The sequence below is a fragment of the Macaca mulatta genome, chromosome 7, assembly GCF_049350105.2.
Source record: "Macaca mulatta isolate MMU2019108-1 chromosome 7, T2T-MMU8v2.0, whole genome shotgun sequence".
NCBI classification, from domain to species: Eukaryota; Metazoa; Chordata; class Mammalia; order Primates; family Cercopithecidae; genus Macaca; species Macaca mulatta.
In genome coordinates this window covers 95,527,621-95,547,237 of record NC_133412.1, presented here as the reverse complement: position 1 = coordinate 95,547,237, position 19,617 = coordinate 95,527,621, and the positions used below count along the sequence as shown (strand labels likewise).

General features: G+C 43.3%; 1 long non-coding RNA gene and 1 gene segment (V, D, J or C); one reads left to right on the top strand and one right to left on the bottom strand.

Annotated features, from left to right (window-relative positions):
- Positions 1–8,017: 8,017 nt before the first annotated feature.
- LOC106999341 (T cell receptor delta constant-like) overlaps positions 8,018–19,617 on the bottom strand; it is a 356,123-nt gene continuing 344,523 nt past the window's right edge. The window contains 4 exon segments of the C gene segment in view: positions 8,018–9,046; positions 10,258–10,371; positions 10,711–10,776; positions 11,339–11,617. Coding sequence covers positions 10,259–10,371; positions 10,711–10,776; positions 11,339–11,617 — 458 coding nt within the window.
- On the top strand, positions 13,193–17,827 carry LOC144330170 (uncharacterized). The gene is made up of 2 exons (XR_013396084.1): positions 13,193–16,629; positions 17,455–17,827. It is a non-coding gene; the product is annotated as an uncharacterized LOC144330170 (long non-coding RNA).

Here is a 19,617-nt window from a genome sequence, read left to right as displayed (position 1 = left end):
CGTCTCTGGGTGGTCTCTGTCCCCAGGGGCTCTGCTAGCTGGTTCAGGGTATGATTATTCCTGCTAATTATACAAGAATAAGTCCATATATGAATAAGTCACACTGGGGAGGTGTTTGGCCTTGACACATTGTTTATGATTTTAGAGAGAATTATAGGTATTTAAAAATTTTATTTCTTAGGCTGCAGGCAACAGCAATTGGTAGCAGGGGAAATGGTCCATGAGATCCCAGGGAAGCCATGGAAAAGATAGAAATGGAAAAATTTGCCCTTTACCAAAAGGACAATCCAATGGAGAATTGGCTCTGATTATTCTTTCTCTGCAGGATTCATTTCAGAGAATGACATCGAGAGCAGGAACGGCAAATACAAAATGGTGTGGGGTTGCCTCCTGCTCCTGTGGTAGATATTGCTAATAGACACATCACTCTCTCCCTCTGCATATAGATGTGGCCTCAGAATCCTTCTCACCAGCATGCTCCAGATAGTCTCTACCAATTGTTACCTCTTGATCATGGAGATAGAATCTGTTTGCCCTCCATGCCCTGGGGAATAATAGGAGAAAAGACCCTGCAGATGGCTTTAGAAATCTGGTTAGCAAGAGTCGGGTCAGGTCCCACACAGCCCCATCATAAAAAGTATCACTGACCTGGTTGGACCAAGACCATTCTTGCCACAAGCTGCTCCAGAGGTGGCAACAGCAACACCACGGAGTGTCCCTTCTTCTTCACAGTTTTCCTTCAAACGTTGGCTTTGTGGAGGGCATTGGGTAAAAAATCATGGTAGGGTTCTTCACACTTGTTCTTGCCCATTGGGCCCTCAGCAAGGTCTTTCCCCAAAGCAGAGGCCCTGGGTCCCCATGGCGCTATCCCATCCTGGGGGTGGACGTTGTCTGCGGGACCTTGTCCCTCCCTGGTGTGCTTCCTGCAATTCATCAGGCCAGGTCTGTCCCAGGGATCTCAGATGGAATGTGGTACAGGAAGAAAGTGATGCAGAAATCCTTTCTCTAGCCCACTCACCCCCATTTCCATACGTTCAGACGTTTCTAGGCTTTTCCTTTTTAATCATGTTTCTATTCTTTCACAAGAAAGAGATGCACTTGTCTGTATCCATCCAAATAAATTTCCCTATGTCCTCTACTGTTGCATTAGGCTTTCTGTAGACAAGAAAATGTCCATTTGTCCTCTTATGGTGCTATCTCATATCCTTAAAGACAGTCCTCTTTGGGTGACTGGTGGAGGATAGTCCCTTTGGGCTGACAGAGAAGCAGCTACCAGTCTCAGAGTTGAAAAGGGAATAGAGACAGAAGCAGTAGCTTTGACTTGAATTGTGAACAAAGAATGTTTTCCTTCCCTGACCTATTTTCTATCAACCTCCAGTATGACCTATTTATGGAGATGGGATAATTAGTAGCAGCAGAGGGCGCTACAAGGTCAAAAACAAAGCTGCCCACCTCAAAGGAAACAGAGAAAAGTCCTTCTTCTGAGTGATATGAGTGATCAAGATCCAAGCTGTGGGACAAGGGTGACGTTGTTCGCCAAATCTCTTGGCTCCCACCTGGTCTGAGGGCCCCTCTTGAGCGGCAGTTTTGGGCTAATGAAAGGCAGCCCTGCTTCACTGATGGGCAGGTGGGGCCTGCAGGGTGAGTGGGGCCTGCAGGACCCTCAGCACCTTGGGGAGAGGCGCAGGCTGCAGACGCCAATAGGTTTAAGGAAGATGGAGTGGAGAAACTTAGGGGCAATACGTCCTTAGTGGGCCACTGAATCTTGAGACTCTCTCCTATTCTACAGTGGTGGGGTCACTTGATCATGTGTTGTGGCCTCTCATGAACAAGCCTGTTGCAACGTTTGGAAGACGTAAGACCAAGGGGCTGGAAGGCTCACTTCTCATGCTCCTAATGCTCTTACGGACTTGGGGGAGAGCACAGCTGGCTCATGTCTCAGGGGATCACAGAGCTCTAGGACATGCTTGCAGCACTGACAGCAAATTAAAGACGTCAGTCTTTTTCTTTTTTTAACCATTGATTGATACAACATATCAACAATCTTTTGCAAGATTTTGCAACTTTAAAATTTAGATTTACTCAGCATCTTTTCCCTGAACAGCACTGATGAGCGTAACACTCTTAGGAACTCTATTCATATGTCTATTTAATAAAAATGGCAACATTTAAATTAAATATGTAACAGCAATACCTGACATTCATAGGTTATTTATCTGCTGGGTGTATTGCATGTGTGACCTCACTAAATTTTCCGATAGTCCTGTGAGAAAAGCTATTACTATCTCCATTTTCCAGATGGAGAAATTGAGACTTGGAGAGTTAGGGCATGCTTAAGGTCACACAGCTGGTAAAAGCTGGTGCTGATATGAACCCAAGCAGGCTGGCTCCAGGATCCCACTCTTAGCCATTATACTGCACTGCTGTGCTAAGTGCCTGCCCTTCCTTTGGGGAAGGATGCCTTTCCAGGAATATTGCAAGGACACCAGGGCAGAAGAGTCATGACGATGCTACCCCAAGCAGGGCTCAGGTTATGTCTCAACCTTCTGTGTGAAGCATTATAGGAGAGGATGTGTCCCTCTGTGTGAAGGTCCATTAAACCCACTTCTCTGTGCTTGGGTATGGTCAGCTGTACCTGAGGTTGGGCAGTTAGAAGAGGAGGAGCAATTTAACTTGAAGACGGTTATGGTCTAGATCAGGAAGGGAACAGTCAGCTCTCACATAAATATCAAGCCCAGACAACATCTTTAGAGCAGGGACAGACACTAATAGACTGTGGGTGGGAAGTGAACAGAATCCTTGGGCTTGGAAGAACCGGAAGCTCTGAAATGGACTTCCGCCAGCAGGGAGCTGGGTCTCGTGGACTGGACCCCTGCCGGCAGGTGGCAGTGCAGGCATGGGCAGTCAATGCACCGGTAAGGCAGCCCCTGGGCCCTGAATCTCCCTCTTCCACATCCAGGGGCTCTGAAGATGCTCATGGTGGGACTCTGGCCTGCCTGGTGCTTACTTTTGGTATTCTGCCTGCCTAGCATCGCCGGATAAAACACAAGATGCCCAGTGGAATTTGAATTTCAGATAGACAATGAATACTTTTTTAGTATAAATGTGTTCCAAATATGGCATGTCCCAACTATCCATATTACTGAAATTTTTGTTGTTGTTTATATGAAATGCACATTTAACTGGGTGTCTTGTATTTTTATTTGCTAAATCTAGGTGAATGGTGAGTTTTTAAGTGAAGAAATTGTATTCTTTTTTTTTTTACACAGATATTTACTGATTGTGATGTGGTCAACACAAGCCTAGAGGCTGGAGACATATCAGTGAAAAGATAAGCTCCCTGCCCTCATATAGTTTATATTATCGTGTGTGTGTGTGTGTGTGTGTGTGTGTGTGTGTGTGTGTGTGTGTGTGTAGGGGAGAGGTGAGATGGAAGAGGCATAAAATAAACATGCCTGAATCTGATGATTTCAGATACTGATGTGAGGGAAAATAAGACCAGAGATGTAATTGAGGTTGGTGACAGGTGGGATGGGTGACTAATTTAGTTGGAGCTGAGAACTGTTAAAAATTGGAGATGGAGTTTCAGGCAGCTAGAAAAGAAGACATAGAAGGGATGAGAAGGAAGGCCACTGCAGCTGAAGGGAAGAAAGAGAAGGAGCAGATGTGGGGTGAGGCTGGGGAGGAAGCAAGGGCCAGATCATTTGCAGATGTTACAGGCCTGGGAAGGAGGTCCAGCTGTCATCATCTGATGTACATTTTATGAAGAACTGGAGAATGGATTGTCCAGGGACAAGAGCAGAAGCAAGGGGACCAGTTAGTGCGTTGTCGAAGCAGTCCCTGTAAGAGATGATGGTGTTTATAGAAGGTGGTGGTGGTGGAGATGGAAGAAGTAGATAGACTGGAGATATATTTTCATGGTAGAACTGACAGTTCTTACTGAAGAATTGGATGTAGGGAAAAAGGGAAATGAAGGACCTTCTAGAAATACTCTTGGAAACACTCCTGCATTTTGGGGAGTGAGTTAGTCCGTGTTCTGTTTTTTACAGCAGAGCTTCCGAACTGTTGTCATATTCATGGCTTACGTGCAAAATCGTATTTGTAGGGCTTCTGGCTGTGAGGGGCTGGCTCAGGGGCTCCACTCACCCCAGGTACACGGGCATTCTGAACCCTATCTCAGCAAGCTTGTAACCCACTCATGGCAGTTCACCCGCCAGGAAGCTCTGTTCAGGATTTTCCAGCTGGAGCCAAGTGTGTTCTGCAGTGGGCCCAGTGAGAGATAGAAAGTCAAGCTGGTGAAGTGCAAGAAGCACTTAGGATCAGGACACTCCCTCAAGCATCTGAAATCAAAGATTTCTGGAATTCAGGTCTATTACAGATTTTAGAAAGGATCTTGTCCAATCCCTTTCTTCCCTCTTCACACAGAGAAGTAAGGGAGTTGTCCAAGGTACTCTTTCATTTATTCCATTTATTGAATAGAACAAAGTGTGTGGAGCTGTGCTAGATGCTATAAGACAGTGTCGCTCAAAGTACGACATGTGATTAATGGACTAGTACACCAGTCTGTGACCAGAGGATACAGAAATGGAGAGTGAACTACTTTTGCAGCAGTTGGATATCCAAGAACGCCATCATTAGACTTGCTGTTTTCTTTCCTCCCTCACTTCCTCTCTCCCTCCCTTCCTTTCTGTTTCTTTTCTTTTCTTTTTTTTTTAAAGTAATCAATTTTCGTTGCCATATATATTAGTTCAAGATGGACTGGGGCCAAAATCATAACAGCAATAGCAGTTTCCTCGGCTGAGCCCATTTGTCTCTAGGAGTCACGGCTGAATCAGTCACATGACCATCAGGGCTGCCAGTCTCCTCTTCCTCCCGTCTACTTTTGTTAGAACCGTCAGATAGTCTCTGAGATCTTAGGAACCCTGTTTTGTTGTATATCCTCTGCCCTGGTATGAAGAAAAGATGATTCTTACTGTGGGCTTCAGCTTTTTGTTTTTCTGTAAGTAGATTCATTTGTTTACATTCCACTTATTCCATAACCCCATTTCTCCTTCTCTGACTCTTGAAGGCTTTTTCTCTTGCACTCTTGGTTTTTGGTTATTTTCTGCCTTTCGCTTTATTTCTGTGTCCTTCTCTTGCCTCTGCTCATTGAGTTCTTCTGGGCTAGGCATGGCCTGTACTCAGTATCTAGGGGGTGCAGAATTCACTATTTCCTCATTTGTCTTTTTCACAGACAGGGGCATGCTGTGTGACAAAGTAACTCAGAGTTCCCCGGACCAGATGGTGGCGAGTGGCAGTGAGGTGGTACTGCTCTGCACTTACGACAGTACATATTCAGATCCAGGTTTATTCTGGTACCGCATAAGGCCAGATTATAATTTTCAGTTTGTCTTCTATGGGGATAAAAGCAGATCTCACGGTTCATATTTTGCTAAAGGACGGTTTTCTGTGAAGCACCTTCTGACCCAGAAAGCCTTTCACTTGGTAATCTCTCCAGTGAGTACTGAAGACAGTGCCACTTACTACTGTGCCATGAGCACGATGATGCAGGTGCCCAGGAAGTCTTAACACAAACTCCTGGGGCATGGCTCAGCAGAGCTACCTCTCAGGGTGGGTCATGTCTGGGACTTGGCATCCTTCTCTTAGCCATTTTGTGTTCCAGCCTGGCCTTTAGAAGTGACCTAAAGTGTCTTCTGAGAAATAAATGGCCTGGTCAGATCCAGGGGAGCACCCTGGCTTCAGAGAAGCAGAACATCTCCCCACTTCTGACTCAGTGGGCCCTTGCCACCTGAATGACTCCTGGTAGGCAAGGGAGAACTGCATGTTTAGGGAGCATTGTCTTTGTGTCCCCAGTGCCCTGGTCAGCCCTGATACAGAATGGGGCTTGACAAGCCTGTGCTGCATTTCCTGTGAGGGTTTCAGAATGCAGGTTCAGGTGCAGGTGAAGGGCCCATCAAGGTGAGGCCGCCAGCAGTGTCTTTATTTTAGTCACCACCATCATTTATCCATTATTATGAATAGGTCTGTTTTCATTTCAGAATTAAATTAGGGCCAGATGTGGTGGCTCATGCCTATAATCCCAACACTTTGGGAGGCTGAGGCAGGTTGATCAATTGAGGCCAGGAGTTCAAGACCAGCTTGGCCAACATGGCGAAGCCCGGTCTCTACTAAAAATACAAGAATTAGCCAGGCATGGTGGCTTGCGCCTGTAGTCCCAGGTACTCGGGAGGCTGAGGCACAATAATTGCTTGAACCTGGGAGGCAGAGGTTGCAGTGAGCTGAGGTGGTGCCACTGCATTCCAACGTGGGTGACAGATTATGAGATTCTGTCTCAAAAAAAAAAAAGTTAAGTTAGACACAAAGTTATTTACTTAAAAGACTTTTCACCAATTTCCTTTTTTTTTTTTTTTTTTTTTGCATCTTTTTATATCCAGCCACCTTCTTTGATGTTCTTTGACACCTCTATTTTACTTATTTTATTTGGAGAACATTTTCTTTTTTTTTCCACTGAAGAGCACTGAGGCTCTCCTGGAAAGTTGTGACTTCCAGAATTCCAGCTGCCAAGTCCCTGAGTTTGGAGCTCAGTGGTGTCTCCAGCAGAGAAAATTTCCTCTGGGGCAAACTGACTATGCGGTGTTGAAACAGATACATACCCTCAGTCCCTGGGAATCAGTCCCTCCTTCCTCTTTTCTTGAATTATCTGCCTTAATAGAATTATTAGAGGTATTAGATGTACTCTTAGAAATGGAAGAGGCTTTGCACATTATTTTATAGAAACTACACTGCAGTCCAGAGACATGGTGGACATTCTCAAAGTCGTATATCTGGCTAATGACGGGCCCAGAAATGCAGCGTTACACTTCCAGGGCTCTCTCCTGCAGCTGCACCCTAGGTGGCTCTATCAGTGAGTGGTTTGGGCAGCAGTTTATGTACTCTTCAGAAACACTGGACAAGAGTAGCCACTATATGGAGCAATGGAAAGAACAGGGGATGAGGGAGCCAAAGGCCTTGGGCATGTGGCTTGGCTTTCTGGGGCTTCTGTTCTAATGCCTACTGAGTATGTCACATGTCCATCTCACAGTTCATATATCATGGCCCCAGATCAGAAGGCAGCCATAATTCCTCCTGGCTCTTGCCTTAAATCTTCTCTGGAGGCTCCTTTTGGTTTGAGAAATTCATGGTCCTGTGATATGCCAGGTTTTGTTTTGTTTTGTTTTGTTTTGTTTTTCTGGCATAGTGGGCTAGAGGGTGGCTCATTTATATGTTAAATATGGGACAATCCTGAAGTTCATTCTAGCTGATACTCACATTGACATCTTGTCCTCATTTGGGGATGCAATGTGTTCTTATAGCAGGAACTTCGTACTGAAAATCTTGAGACCTTGGTTCTACTCCCAGCAATATCCCTGTCTCACTGAATGACTCTGGACAAGGTACATACTTTTTTGAGGAGAGGGCATTTTTTTAATCTGAAAAATGAGAATATGATCTTTTTTTTCCCTAATAACTTCAGAAGAAACACCCTAATATTACACAAGGTAACTTGTGAATGTTTTGGAAATCAGCGTTCTTTACACATGCAAGGTGTAGTACACATGATGGGGGAGTTTGCAGTCGGTCATGGCAAGGGGAGTTGTTGGCGACAGTCACTCTTTCACTTGTTACCTCATAAACCCTCGCTTGACACTCCACATAGGTGCTGAGGAACCACAATAATGGGTTGCCAGGGCCCTGAGCCCTGCTCCTGGACAAAGCTGTGGCCTTCCTGACGTGGGAGTAGCAGAGGTCATTGGCCACACTGCAGGTGCTGCTGTTGTTCTTGCTGTAACAGCGGCATCAGCAGACGCAGCAGGAAACCCGAGGCTGGGTCTCCAAGGCAGGGCCTCTGTAGGCTTGGGGCTCAGGAAACTGTGGTGTGATGCGTAAGTTCAGTTTGGCTTTTGGCTGACTAATAGTGAGCTCACAGAGCTGCCTTTCCCCCTGTGGTGATTTGCAAAGAGTAAAGCCAGAGGCAAGGTGCACACAATGCAGTTTAATAAATGCAACAGAGACAGGGGCTGAGAAGAAAGGCAGAAAACCATCAATACCAAGGTACCAGGCCAGAGAATCAGTGTGCAATGGTTTCAAACACAGATTGGCAGGCAAAAGACAGTAAAAATGTTGTTTTTGTAGAGAAAGATAGGGGTCTCATTTCTGTTCCTCCCTTCAAAAACACTTTCACAGGGAGTTGCTTGAAAGCAGACTTATGTCTTCTTTGTACTCTCAGTACAGTGCCTGGAACTCAGAGCGAGCTAATTTATGCATGTTAAATGAATTAACAGAAAGCAGTGCCTTTCCTCTGTATTTTACTCTGATTTTTGCTAATAGTCTGGAGAGTATTTAGATGAGATTTTGGAAACCCCATTGCCTGCTCATAAAGTATTAGCGAATTCAAATGTAATCTCATTTGTAAAGTACTAGGAGATGCAGAAAGTGCTAAAACTTTGCCCCCCTCCACGCCATGCAGAATCTCTAGTGTGGCTCCTGAAGTGAACATAGAGAATGGGACAAGCTGTGAGGGCAGGAGGAAGAAGATGATGCTGGTTTGTAGCAAATCCAGTGCTCAGTTGAGCAGAGTCTTCCATGTTTAGATAAAAGGGCACCTGCTCTTCTTCTCCCAGGGCCTATTTTCCTCATGAGGAATGAAGCTGTGAACCTTTTGGTTCTCACTTTCTACTTCAAAAGGTAAAGAAAGTCAAAAAGAACAAAACATCATTTTCAAAGTGTATCAGTTGTAGGAGTAAAAAAAGTGTCCTATATCTTTTTGTATCCTTCTATCCCTGTATCAGTTAGGACATAAACCCCCTTCCCCAGGACTTTTGTCTTCCCACCAAGCTGGAGGATGAGCTGGGTTTGTTGTCTTCGAAGAAAAATTGGTTGGGCTAGCAGCCATTTTAACAAGGCTATGACAGGTCCACTTGAATCATCAAGAAGTCAGAAGCCAAGGAGATGCATTTTTGTAAGCCTTTGATTTCTTCAGGAGTGTAGCTTCCTCATGCCAGTCAGCCTGCAAGTGAAGAAAGTTGTTATAGAATAGACTGCCAGTGCTAGAAGGAATCATAGGGGTCATGTAGTCTGGGGGTGGCCAGTACTTGCTATGCTATGCCATTGCAGACATCACTAATCTATTGTGGCTCATTTTCCATCTACACATGGCAATAGCTTAGCTGGTTCGGCTATCAGTGTTGGCATAAGTCATGAAACTCTTTTGTTCTCCTTTGGTTATTATTATTTTTTAACTTATTTGTTTTACAGATGCAAAAACCCAGGCCCAGAGAGATGAAGCAACTTGGCTAAGGTAACATGTAAGTTAATGTCAAAATCAAGATAAAGCTCAGATCTTCTGACTCTTAGCATAGCCCTCTTTTTATCCAGCCACACTGCCTGTGTCCCTGGGACTGTTAGTAAAATAACAGGTGAGCTGGACACCCATTTGGAGATAACTGGATATGTTTACTGTCTGGGTCAGGTCAGTCAAGTACTCTAAGTCTAGGGTTGTTCTTAGAACAGGAGCTGGGGTTGATGAGCATTTGTGAGTATTGCAGAAGGAGTGACGGGGAGGAGCCTCACATGCAAACCCAGGCCCTGGTTTCAATTTCGTGTACGAGACTATCTGAGAAAGGAATGCAAGTAACAGGCAAATAATTAACATCTCAGACCTAACTGTGTATGCATCCTGAGTAGGTAATAGTGAGCTGTTCACTACTAATGCTGTGTGTAGTTTCATCCCAAAGACAGGCTGATCCACCCATAGACAGGCTGGTCCTATGATTAAGGAGTGTGAGCTGGCATTCCCTTTATCAGGACAAAGATAGGCTCTGCTTCCTCTGGATATTCTTCAGGCAAAGCTTTACTTATGGCCTTGCAAATAACCCATGGCCTCTTGGTCAATGAACAAAATAGCAGTTAAAGAAGATGAATTCTCTTTATTTATCTTCTGTTTTCTCCCTGGGGTGAAAGTGAGGGTTATTGTCTGGTGTATTAGAAAAATAGTACATTATACTACCTAATGGGTTTCAGTCTGACTTAAAATGAAAGGATAACAGGAGATGGGGTGCTGTTTTGCTGAGTAGCTGAGATAGCCTACCTTATTAATTCTAAATATGTCTCTATTTTCCTTTTCCAATGCTTCTTAGTTTCTTACCATTTCTAAATCCCCTTTCCCCATGTGCAGGACAGTGTGGGTAGAGATAGGAATAAGAAGCGGCTAATTCTTACCTTACAAGAAAAGTAACTTGGCAGTCAAGAGAAAATTGATGGCAACACTCTTTGCAAACAGCATTCGTAGTCCCAGCACTGTGAGAGACATCATGTTCACCTTCTCGGCATGAACTATGGTTGAACAAGAGTGAAGAGGGTGGCTTCAGGGAGAGATTAAATTCCCTTCCAGAAATTGGGCCTGTAACACTGATATCAGCCGACCCCAAGTCTGCCTAATTCTTTCTGGCCTGCAAGCCCAGCGTGGTGCCAGACAGCCCTCAGAGACCTTGGGCTGCTGCTGACACCCAGCCAGGCAAGCTCTGCTGGGAGAGTCAGAGGCTCCACAGAGCCAACTGGGCTCAGCATCATTTGTGTTTTCTTTTGAAATCTGATACTTTTTGGCCCCAGTGTACAACTACAGAGTTTGCTTTAACCCTTGATTCTGAAGTTGGCCCTTTGATTTGAACTAACCTTTGGGTTCATGGCAGCTCTTTGAAGGTTGCTTTGTGTTTTCAGTTTCCGTTGGTTTTAGGTGATCTGGAACAAACAGCAGTGGTCAGGGTTACATTGGGAATGAAGAGGCTCACAGGATTGTAGGGTTTTAAAACTGGAGGAGACTTTGGGTGAGTGAACTGAGGACCAGAGGATGTGACTTGGTTAAGGTCACATAGCTAATTATACAACATGCTTCCCATTCCAGCCTTTTTCATTGTACCATGAAGTCAACATCCAGGCACACCAATATGTGGGAAGAACTAGGATCTTAGCCCCATGATAGGCCACATTGCCCTTTGTTGGAATTTAGCACTGGATTAGACTGCACGTGGACTTTCAATCCCAGAGTCTAGTATGAAGGGGACAGTGGTTGGTAAAGAGGAGAGATGAGAATGAAATAAGATGGGCTTTATTTTAGATTCCATCTTAGGGATGCCAAGCATTTCCCTCCCCTGCCAATGGCAGGCTACAGTTGGGCCTAAGTCTTATTTCCAGCATGATGCTATATTGAGAATGATTTGTCCACAGTTACATCTCTAACTTCCCTTTCACCCAATTCTTGTTCCCCATAATCTCCAGCCCCTTGAAGCCAGAAATGGCCTACCTGTAGAATTTGTCTTCACTTCAAAGTCAGTGGAGTACACAACTTCCTTGTTGTGTTGAACTGAACATGTCACTGAATTTGAATCTGCATATTGACCAAGCTTGACAGCATTGTACTTCCCACTGGGAGAGACGACAATAGCAGGATCAAACTCTGTTATCTTCTTGGATGACTCGAGATTTATTCTTATATCCTTGGGGTAGAAGTCCTTCACCAGACAAGCAACATTTGTTCCATTTTTCATGACGAAAACGGATGGTTTGGTATGAGGTTGTCTTTCTGTAAATATAATCAACTTGTTACGTGAGATGATTATTCACAACTTTGTGGGGGTTAAACAGTGGTGATTACCTCGATTACCCTGGAGCCAAACACTACAATTCAGACCTCCATGCATCCTGTTAGTGACCTGGGCCTTAGCACCTCTGTTAAAGGACAGGCAAAGGGGAGCAGAAATGAAAGGCAGTGAGTTTGACTTCTAGTTAGGAGCTGCTAGGAGATAGGGCTGGAAGCACAGATGGAAAATAACAACTACAAAGAAGTTTCTGGATCATCTGGGTTTCAATTATCTGTGGATTTTTTCTTTTTCTTTTTCTTTTTCTTTTTTTTTTTTTTTGAGATGGAGTTTTACTCTTGTTGCCCAGGCTGGAGTGCAATGGGGTGATCTCCGCTCACCGCAACCTCCACCTCCCGGGTTCAAGCGATTCTCCTGCCTCAGCCTCCCGAGTAGCTGGGATTACAGGCATGCACCAGTATGCTCAGCTAATTTTTTGCATTTTTAGTAGAGACAGGGTTTCTCCATATTGGTCAGGTTGATCTTGAACTGCAGACCTCAGGTGGTCTGCCTGCCTCGGCCTCCCAAAGTGCTGGGATTACAGGCGGAACTACCGCATCTGGCCGATTTTCTGTGTTTTATTAATCAATCCTCTGGACAATCTAGGTCAGGCTGAATATCTGTCTGCACCAGTTGGTTTTTTGTAAATGCATGGGTACTTGGATGGTAGATCAGGGCAGGTGCTCATGCTCTGCATTCTGTCACTTAAAGAATCAAGAGTCTGAGAAGGACTGCAAAACTAGCTCAGAGGCTCTGAGGATGGCAGTGTTGGGGTCATGGAAGGGTGCCATCCTTTCCAGATCTGCTGGAAAGGGATCTGCTGAAGGTAGGTGGTACATGTTTCTGCCTCTAGATGAATACTCGTTCTTCAATAGGGGACTGACTACTGTACAGTTTCCTTTGAGTCTTTAGTCAGAGGATAGCAATGACCATTTTCAGGAAGTCCTTAAAGAAATAAAACCAATTTAAGCCCGTTCATTCTTGCTTTAATCTAAGAAGAACCGTGAAATGTTGGTCCCAGGATTGGGTTCCCTCCTGGCCTTCTCTTCTTTTGTGCCTCACTTTGGACTATACCACCCTGTAAGTGCATCCCTTTCTTTCCTTAAGACCACAAGTCTTGAAACTTTGAGAGAGGTAGTGATGATTCTTTCACACAGTGCCTCACTGAAGTTTTTGAATTGTGATAAATGTTATGTCCATGGAGACTTAGATTCTTAGGCTATCTTCAAATAACTGTTAAAGAAAGAGCCCTGCTAATACCTGAAACGAAGAGAGACAACTAACCTGTAAATGATGATCTAGATATATTTTCAACTCTAAATTTAATGCTGACTTTCAATATTAATTGCTCCTGTAAATTTGGCCCTTAGTATTTGAAACTTAGGTGAATTTGGCTTCTTGATATCAAATGAAAAATATGTTGAATTCTAGTGTATTTTTATCTACTATGGTCTATAGTCAAGACATTAGGTATTGCTGAACAAAAAGTTGGTAATGAATGTGTAAATGGAAAATAAGTAATTTTTCTTTTCCTTTTTTTTTTTGAGACAGGGTCTTTCTCTGTCACCCAGGCTGGAGTGAAGTGGCCCAATATCATCTCATTGCAACCTCCACCTCCTGGCTCATACTCTCCTCCAGCCTCAGTTTCCCGTGTAGCTGGGACCCCAGGTGCACACCACCACAGGCTAATTTTTTGTATGAAAATAAATAATTTTTCTAATGCTTTATCCTGAATCTGAATTTAGGTTTCAGCTATGAGGTTCATGGCAGTAGAGCTACTGCCGTATCAACTGGTTTTATCTGGTTGAGAGGGAGCGATTGCTAGTCAGGAAGTTCCTGCTGATCATGGCTTTGTAAATGGACCAAAGTTGATCAAGGTTTTCCTAGAAAATCAACTATTCAGAGAAACCCCCTCATCACTACCTCATCATTCTCCCCATTTCCTCTGCTGAGAAGCTCAGCTAAAAGACTGATTCTGTTTCAGTCACTCAGGGCAGGAAACTCATTTCTAAGAATCTGGTTCCTTATGTTTTTGGCTTTGATTCTAGACAATTGAGAGGATTAGAAATTTTTTAAAGGGCTTTCTTGGAACCTGCTTTCAACCTGCTTGAGAAAACTTCCTGTTTGGTTTCCTTGCATAGCTGAAGCCACTGATAACAGAAACTGGTAACGGTAGCATTAACGGTTGGAAACCACATGCATTGCTCACTCACCTCCCTTCATAAGTGCGACACTTCTTGCTCACTGTTTTGACTTTGGTTTGAGACATACTCTGGCTGACTTTCAAGGGAGTTACAAGTTACAAAAGAAACTTGTCCATAAAATAAACACCCTATTTCCTTTTTTATTTAAGAGTATCCCTTAATCTTAGTCTGATTTAGTTGGATAATTAAGGCTTCCTAGAATTTTAAAATCTAAATCCATCAGGCAGTTGTCGAATCGTCACTTTGGTTGGGGAGACTGGGTTTGAGTAATTTGAATAATACGATATAATTGAAAAGACATGTCTGAAGGTCATGCACTTATGATATTGTGCTCTGAATCTATTAGTCAGCATTTCAGATAGAGCATAATGCATTGACTTGATAAAACATTTTTCTGAATCTCTCTTTCTACATTAATGTTTATATTTTCAAAGAGATTGTTTGAAAGAAAACTGTCTTATTGAATCCATTCTATGGCATCTTGGTAATTAAACCTTTTTAAAAACTGGAATGCACTCAATATAGTTGCCATATGCATCCTAGTCTATTTTGTGTTTGACTTAAACCCAAACGTGAAGCTATATGAAACTGTAGTCCAAAATTGAGATTAAAGATTTAATTGTTTATCTTTGAAGAACTTTTAGTCTTTTTTCCTTGGTCCACAAATATAATTACATTGCAACATGTGCTTCAAGTGCTATTTCTTTGGAAAATTGCTTTATTGTCAGACTTTCTCTTTTTATGAACACCAATATATTGCTAAGTTATGTGCTGGTAAACAATACCAAAAAAGTGTATACCATTCCTGAACAGTCTTTCTTAATTTATAAACTTAGAAGTCACCTATGTTTTAGATTCACATAGAGAGTCCTATTGATCCCCTAAGAATGGCAACGTCTGGAATAAATGTCGCTCAGAATTTCCAGACTTTCTGCCAATATGGGATTTAACTTAAACCCTGAAATAAAAGTTTATTCTACCTAATTACTCTGACCATGCTAACTACCTTTCTCCAGAATCTTCCAATCTGGAGGACATTTGTTTTCAGTTTGCAAGGAGGCGTGCATACTAGTTAGTTTAGCCAAAGGGATATGCAGAGATGAAGCAGCTTCCTGAGGAATTGCGGCCCAAGTATCCCTCCCACTGTCTCCCCTGCACCTGAATGCTCCAACTCTTAGTGTAGTTCTTCTAGATTTCTTTGTGTTTTTTTGAGCTGCTCTGAAGATTTCAGAAGTAAATGGGAGGTGTTGTTTTAATATATACTATATACATAAAATAAAAGGAGTTACAGAGTTACTTAAGTGACTCAGTCTAGTGTGTTCACTCTGGCTTACTTCACATCTGTAATACTCTGTCTCCTTATTATAATTTCATTTACTAGTTATAATTTATAATGCAAACTGGATTACAGCCCCAGTGCCAGGACTCAAATTATCCCTAGAAATATAGGAAAAAGATCAACTCACGGGGCTCCACGAAGAGTTTGGTGCCAGTTCCAAAAAACATCTGTCGGGTGTCCCAGGAGCACATTATGACAGTGCCTCACAGGTAACTAGCCTAGAGCTGGCCCTGGGGCCTGGGCTGTAACATCTGTGCCCTGCCCCCCAGCTTCAGGTCTCAGCCTAGAGACCCCACAGCTCAGTGAACTACAAAGCTGCTTTTGATGAGACCACAGGGCTGAGTACACAGAGTCTCAGTTCCCTTTGAAGCTAATAATAGTTGAACTGCTGGATAGATATGTGAGGGTGAAATCCCCATCCAAGAGATACCAGGGCAGGGCTGAGACAGAGCAAGAGAAGAAGGTGGCAGGTGAGCAATAGCTGCCTTCATGATGGAAAATTTGACTCCCAGTTTATTGAGAGGGGCATCCAAGAAGAGCATAATAGCTTGAGGGTAGGGATGGAGCACTCAACTTGACCTTTCTTACAACAAATGTTAGGTTGAGGAGAGGAGAGTTATAGAAACAGGTTCCATTGTTATACTCTGGTTCCATTCTCTTGGGTCACAAATACAGAATTTTGATTAGAAACCTAATTTCCCCCATCACTCAGACTGAGTCTCACAATAATAACGAACCTGCTTTCTAATTCCCTGAGCTTGGTTAAAGGCTTTCTAAGGACCTGAGGGTTGAACAAGAAATTGGTCACTGCTGGCGGAGCCCACTGGTACTGTGTGAGAAGCCAGTGCTTGCTTTGCATTGCTTATTTTTGTTTTATAATTTCTTCTGAATCTGGATACAGATATAAGCTTCAGGAGCATACAGTCATCATGTGAAATGTAACTTAAAGACCATGTGAATTACTCTGCCTCATGACCAAAAATCAAGCTCTTTGGGTTAGAGCCTGGCAAAAGAGAATGACAGTTGTGTAGGACCATTATTCACTGTCAAAACTTTAAGGACTTGGGGCTTGATTTGAAAATTTTCACATCCCCTACCTGAGCTTCACATCGTCATATTACATTTCATCACTGCAGGAGAAGAAAACCAGAGAAGCTAATGGAGTGTCATTGGGGAGCATGGTCAGCATCCTGGCAGAGGGGCTAAGCATCAGTTTCATTAATTTCCTTCTTCCCTAAGACTCCCAAAGGCACAACCTCAAAGATTTGATTCCAACACTACAGATAATTCCAAATTTCAAGTGGAAATGATTTTAGGGGAAAATGAAACACAATATTTTTTGCTCAGATGCAATTTGCTAACCATCAATCAGACTGAAATCAGCTACAACATGATTCTGTTTCTCTCCTTTTCAGTGCTCTAGTCTCTCTCCCCTCAAAGATAAGAAAACTCGGCAATTTCTACTATTTCCCTGGAAGCAACAGGCAGTGGAGAACCCCTATAAGTTTACAGCATTCTCTGAGAGGCAGAGACCATGTTGATAGTACCAGTCACTTTTTGGACTTTTTGTCAGATAGCCTAGCCACATTCATGTACCATTTCCTACTTATTTATTTCCTTTGAATAAACAAAATCAATACCTAATCATGCAAGAGGTAATGGCTCTCCCAATGGACTTGGCATTTTGGAAGGTGTCTGAAGGCTATTCTCTGAACTGGTCTCAGTGATTGACTGTTGGCAGCTACCCAAACTACCAGAATATAGTCCCTGGATTTCCAAACACTGGAACAGGCTACCAGTAGACAATGGCTCCAGTAGGGGACCACGACTTCTCTATTGTTCTGGAGTTGGTAGCTGTGTTTCTACATTGGATGCAGGATCCTGAGCCATTGTGCAGAGTCCCCAGTTTCAGGGCTAACAGGAGAGGTGCGCAGATAATGGCTCTCAGCAGACCCAGGCCAGGATGGGACCCTGAGAACCATTTAATCTGAGCCAGTTATGTTGGTTTAATGCAAATTCTCAGAAAAAAGTGACAAGGGCAAGGTTGGCTTCTTATCATCAGAGAGAGAGAGAGAGAGAGAGAGAGAGAGAGAGAGATTCTCTTTTTAAAACTCCTTCTTTCATAATACATTTTTTCTTTCTAACCTTACCTCTTCCTACACTGTGACCATGACTTTTATCCCTCATAAATACTGGAGAGACCCTCCTCAACCACAGCTTGCCTTTTTCCTGGTTCCAGGGAGCCCAAAACTAGAAGCCTGACCTAGGGCTTTTTTTCAGTAGTTGTAAAAAACTTATCAATACCAAGCCTCAGAATGGAATTTCCAAGCATATACAGAATATTGTCTTGAGAGAAATCTAATGCATTTGCTCCCAAATTTTACCCCTACCATTTGCAACAAACAATGGGTTTCTAATTTAGAACTCTTCGCTTCCCAGGAAGCCCCACTCATTCAGTACTATGCTACAACAACTCTAAAGGAATATACACACTAAGCTGTAGTAAAATGCATAACTTACCTGGTTCCACGATGAGTTGAGTTCCCTTTCCAAAGAAGAGTTGTGCTGTGAAAGCACTACTGCAGGCATCATTACAAAAAACCTTGCTACCTATTTGCTCCCTGTCAGTCTAATTCATCTGTTTGGAAGTGGGTGGGTGGAGCAGAAAGGGTGTAGCTGGAGACAGAGCTCTGCAAGGGTTTCTGAGATCTGAGCATTATATTTTGGCAGCGTTTTTGATGTCTGCTATCTTCTGAGTTTTGACACTTAGGCAATTCCTTAGATTTTCTGCTATTATCTCCTCAACCTGCCATCTCTTACTCCCAGATCTTGCTTCAGGACAACATTTTCACATATTTTGCTGAGAATTGCCAAATGGCCATTGTAGGCGGAACCATAACTATAAGCCTCAACTAAATCAATCACAACAGGATTGTGCCTCAGTGAGAGGTGGAAAGGCACAGTGGTTGGTGCAAGAGCCGTTGATGCAAAAGACTTGGGGTTTATCCAAAGGATTATAATAATCACAGATGACTATCACTTGTATAAATACTTTGCTACTTAAACAGCTGGTGTTTATACTACTTCAACAAAGTTACTGAAATAAACCCTATGAGGTGATATTTTTAGATCCATCTTACAGACAAAGTCACTGTAAAGGTGGTTAAGCGAGTGGCTGAGTTGGGCGAGCTTCACTCAGTTTCCAGTTTCCAGCCCCTGAATCAGAGTAATAGATGATAGGACTGAAAGGAGCCTCAAGGCATCATTTTTCCAAACCTCTGTGATCACACAAGGGCTAATTAAGGGATGCATAGGGAGAGTTTTCACTCCCTTTCCAGTGCTTTTTGTTTCCCATTAAATCACAGAATTCCTACCGGGTAGGACAGTCACACCACTGGGTTTCCTTGCTTTACCTCCCAATTGTTCATAAGAATTGGTCTGGGGATAATTGGGATCATAGTGGGCAAGGGCTGGAAGACAACTTGGAAATCCTTCATCTAACTATAAGGAAACTATAGTTCAGTGCAGTTAAATCACAGAGTTTGTCAGGTAATGCACTGTCAGTTAATGCATTGGATGGATTGGAATTTGGTCTCTGATTTACTGGTTCAGCGTGCCCCTCATTTCACCTTGTGTCTACCACCGAGAAGTGCTGTCATGTGGATCTGATCACAGTGGTGGCCTAGATCTGTACATGGTGGATGCATGGATGTTGAGGAGGCTTTCTAGAGTCAGGTAGAGGGAATAGAAACTCTCTAGGAAGGACAATGGATCAAGACGGCTCACTGAAGCACACATGCCATCCTGAATTTTATCGGAAACTCAGTTCCTGTTCCTCAAGCCATCCCATGATATATTACCTACTGGAGCACTGCTTCCCAACCTGGTGACTTAGATAAATATTTTAAAAATATAATTGCCAAACATAGTGGTCATAAGAAGGAAAAGTAGGTTACTTACGTCTTTCTACCTCCAGATAGGTTCCTTTGCCAAAGATCAGTGGTCTGGCACAGCTGACATACCTAATCCAAAAACTACCTTGCTTTTCCCTTTATGGGAGCCCTAGCCCCAGTTGCCAAGTCATGTGATATTCATCGCAAGCTATTTTCTATCCTATCTGGCCTAGCCTCTTCTTCTCAGCCTTACAGGTTGTCCTTCAGGATGGAACAAGAGGCGACTCTAGTGTCAAATAGAAATCCAAGTTTTGCCCATATTACAATCTGACAGAATTTGTGCTCAAATAAGAGAGAATGAATATAGACTGGAAAGATGTTTTTTGGTTTGATCAGGAGGAAAGAAGGGTGGAATATTGGTCATAGAGTAGTGGTTCTCCACCTTTGGGCTACACTTAGGTGGGGCAGGGACCTAGCAGGTTATATATACCATGCATTCCAACCTTTTA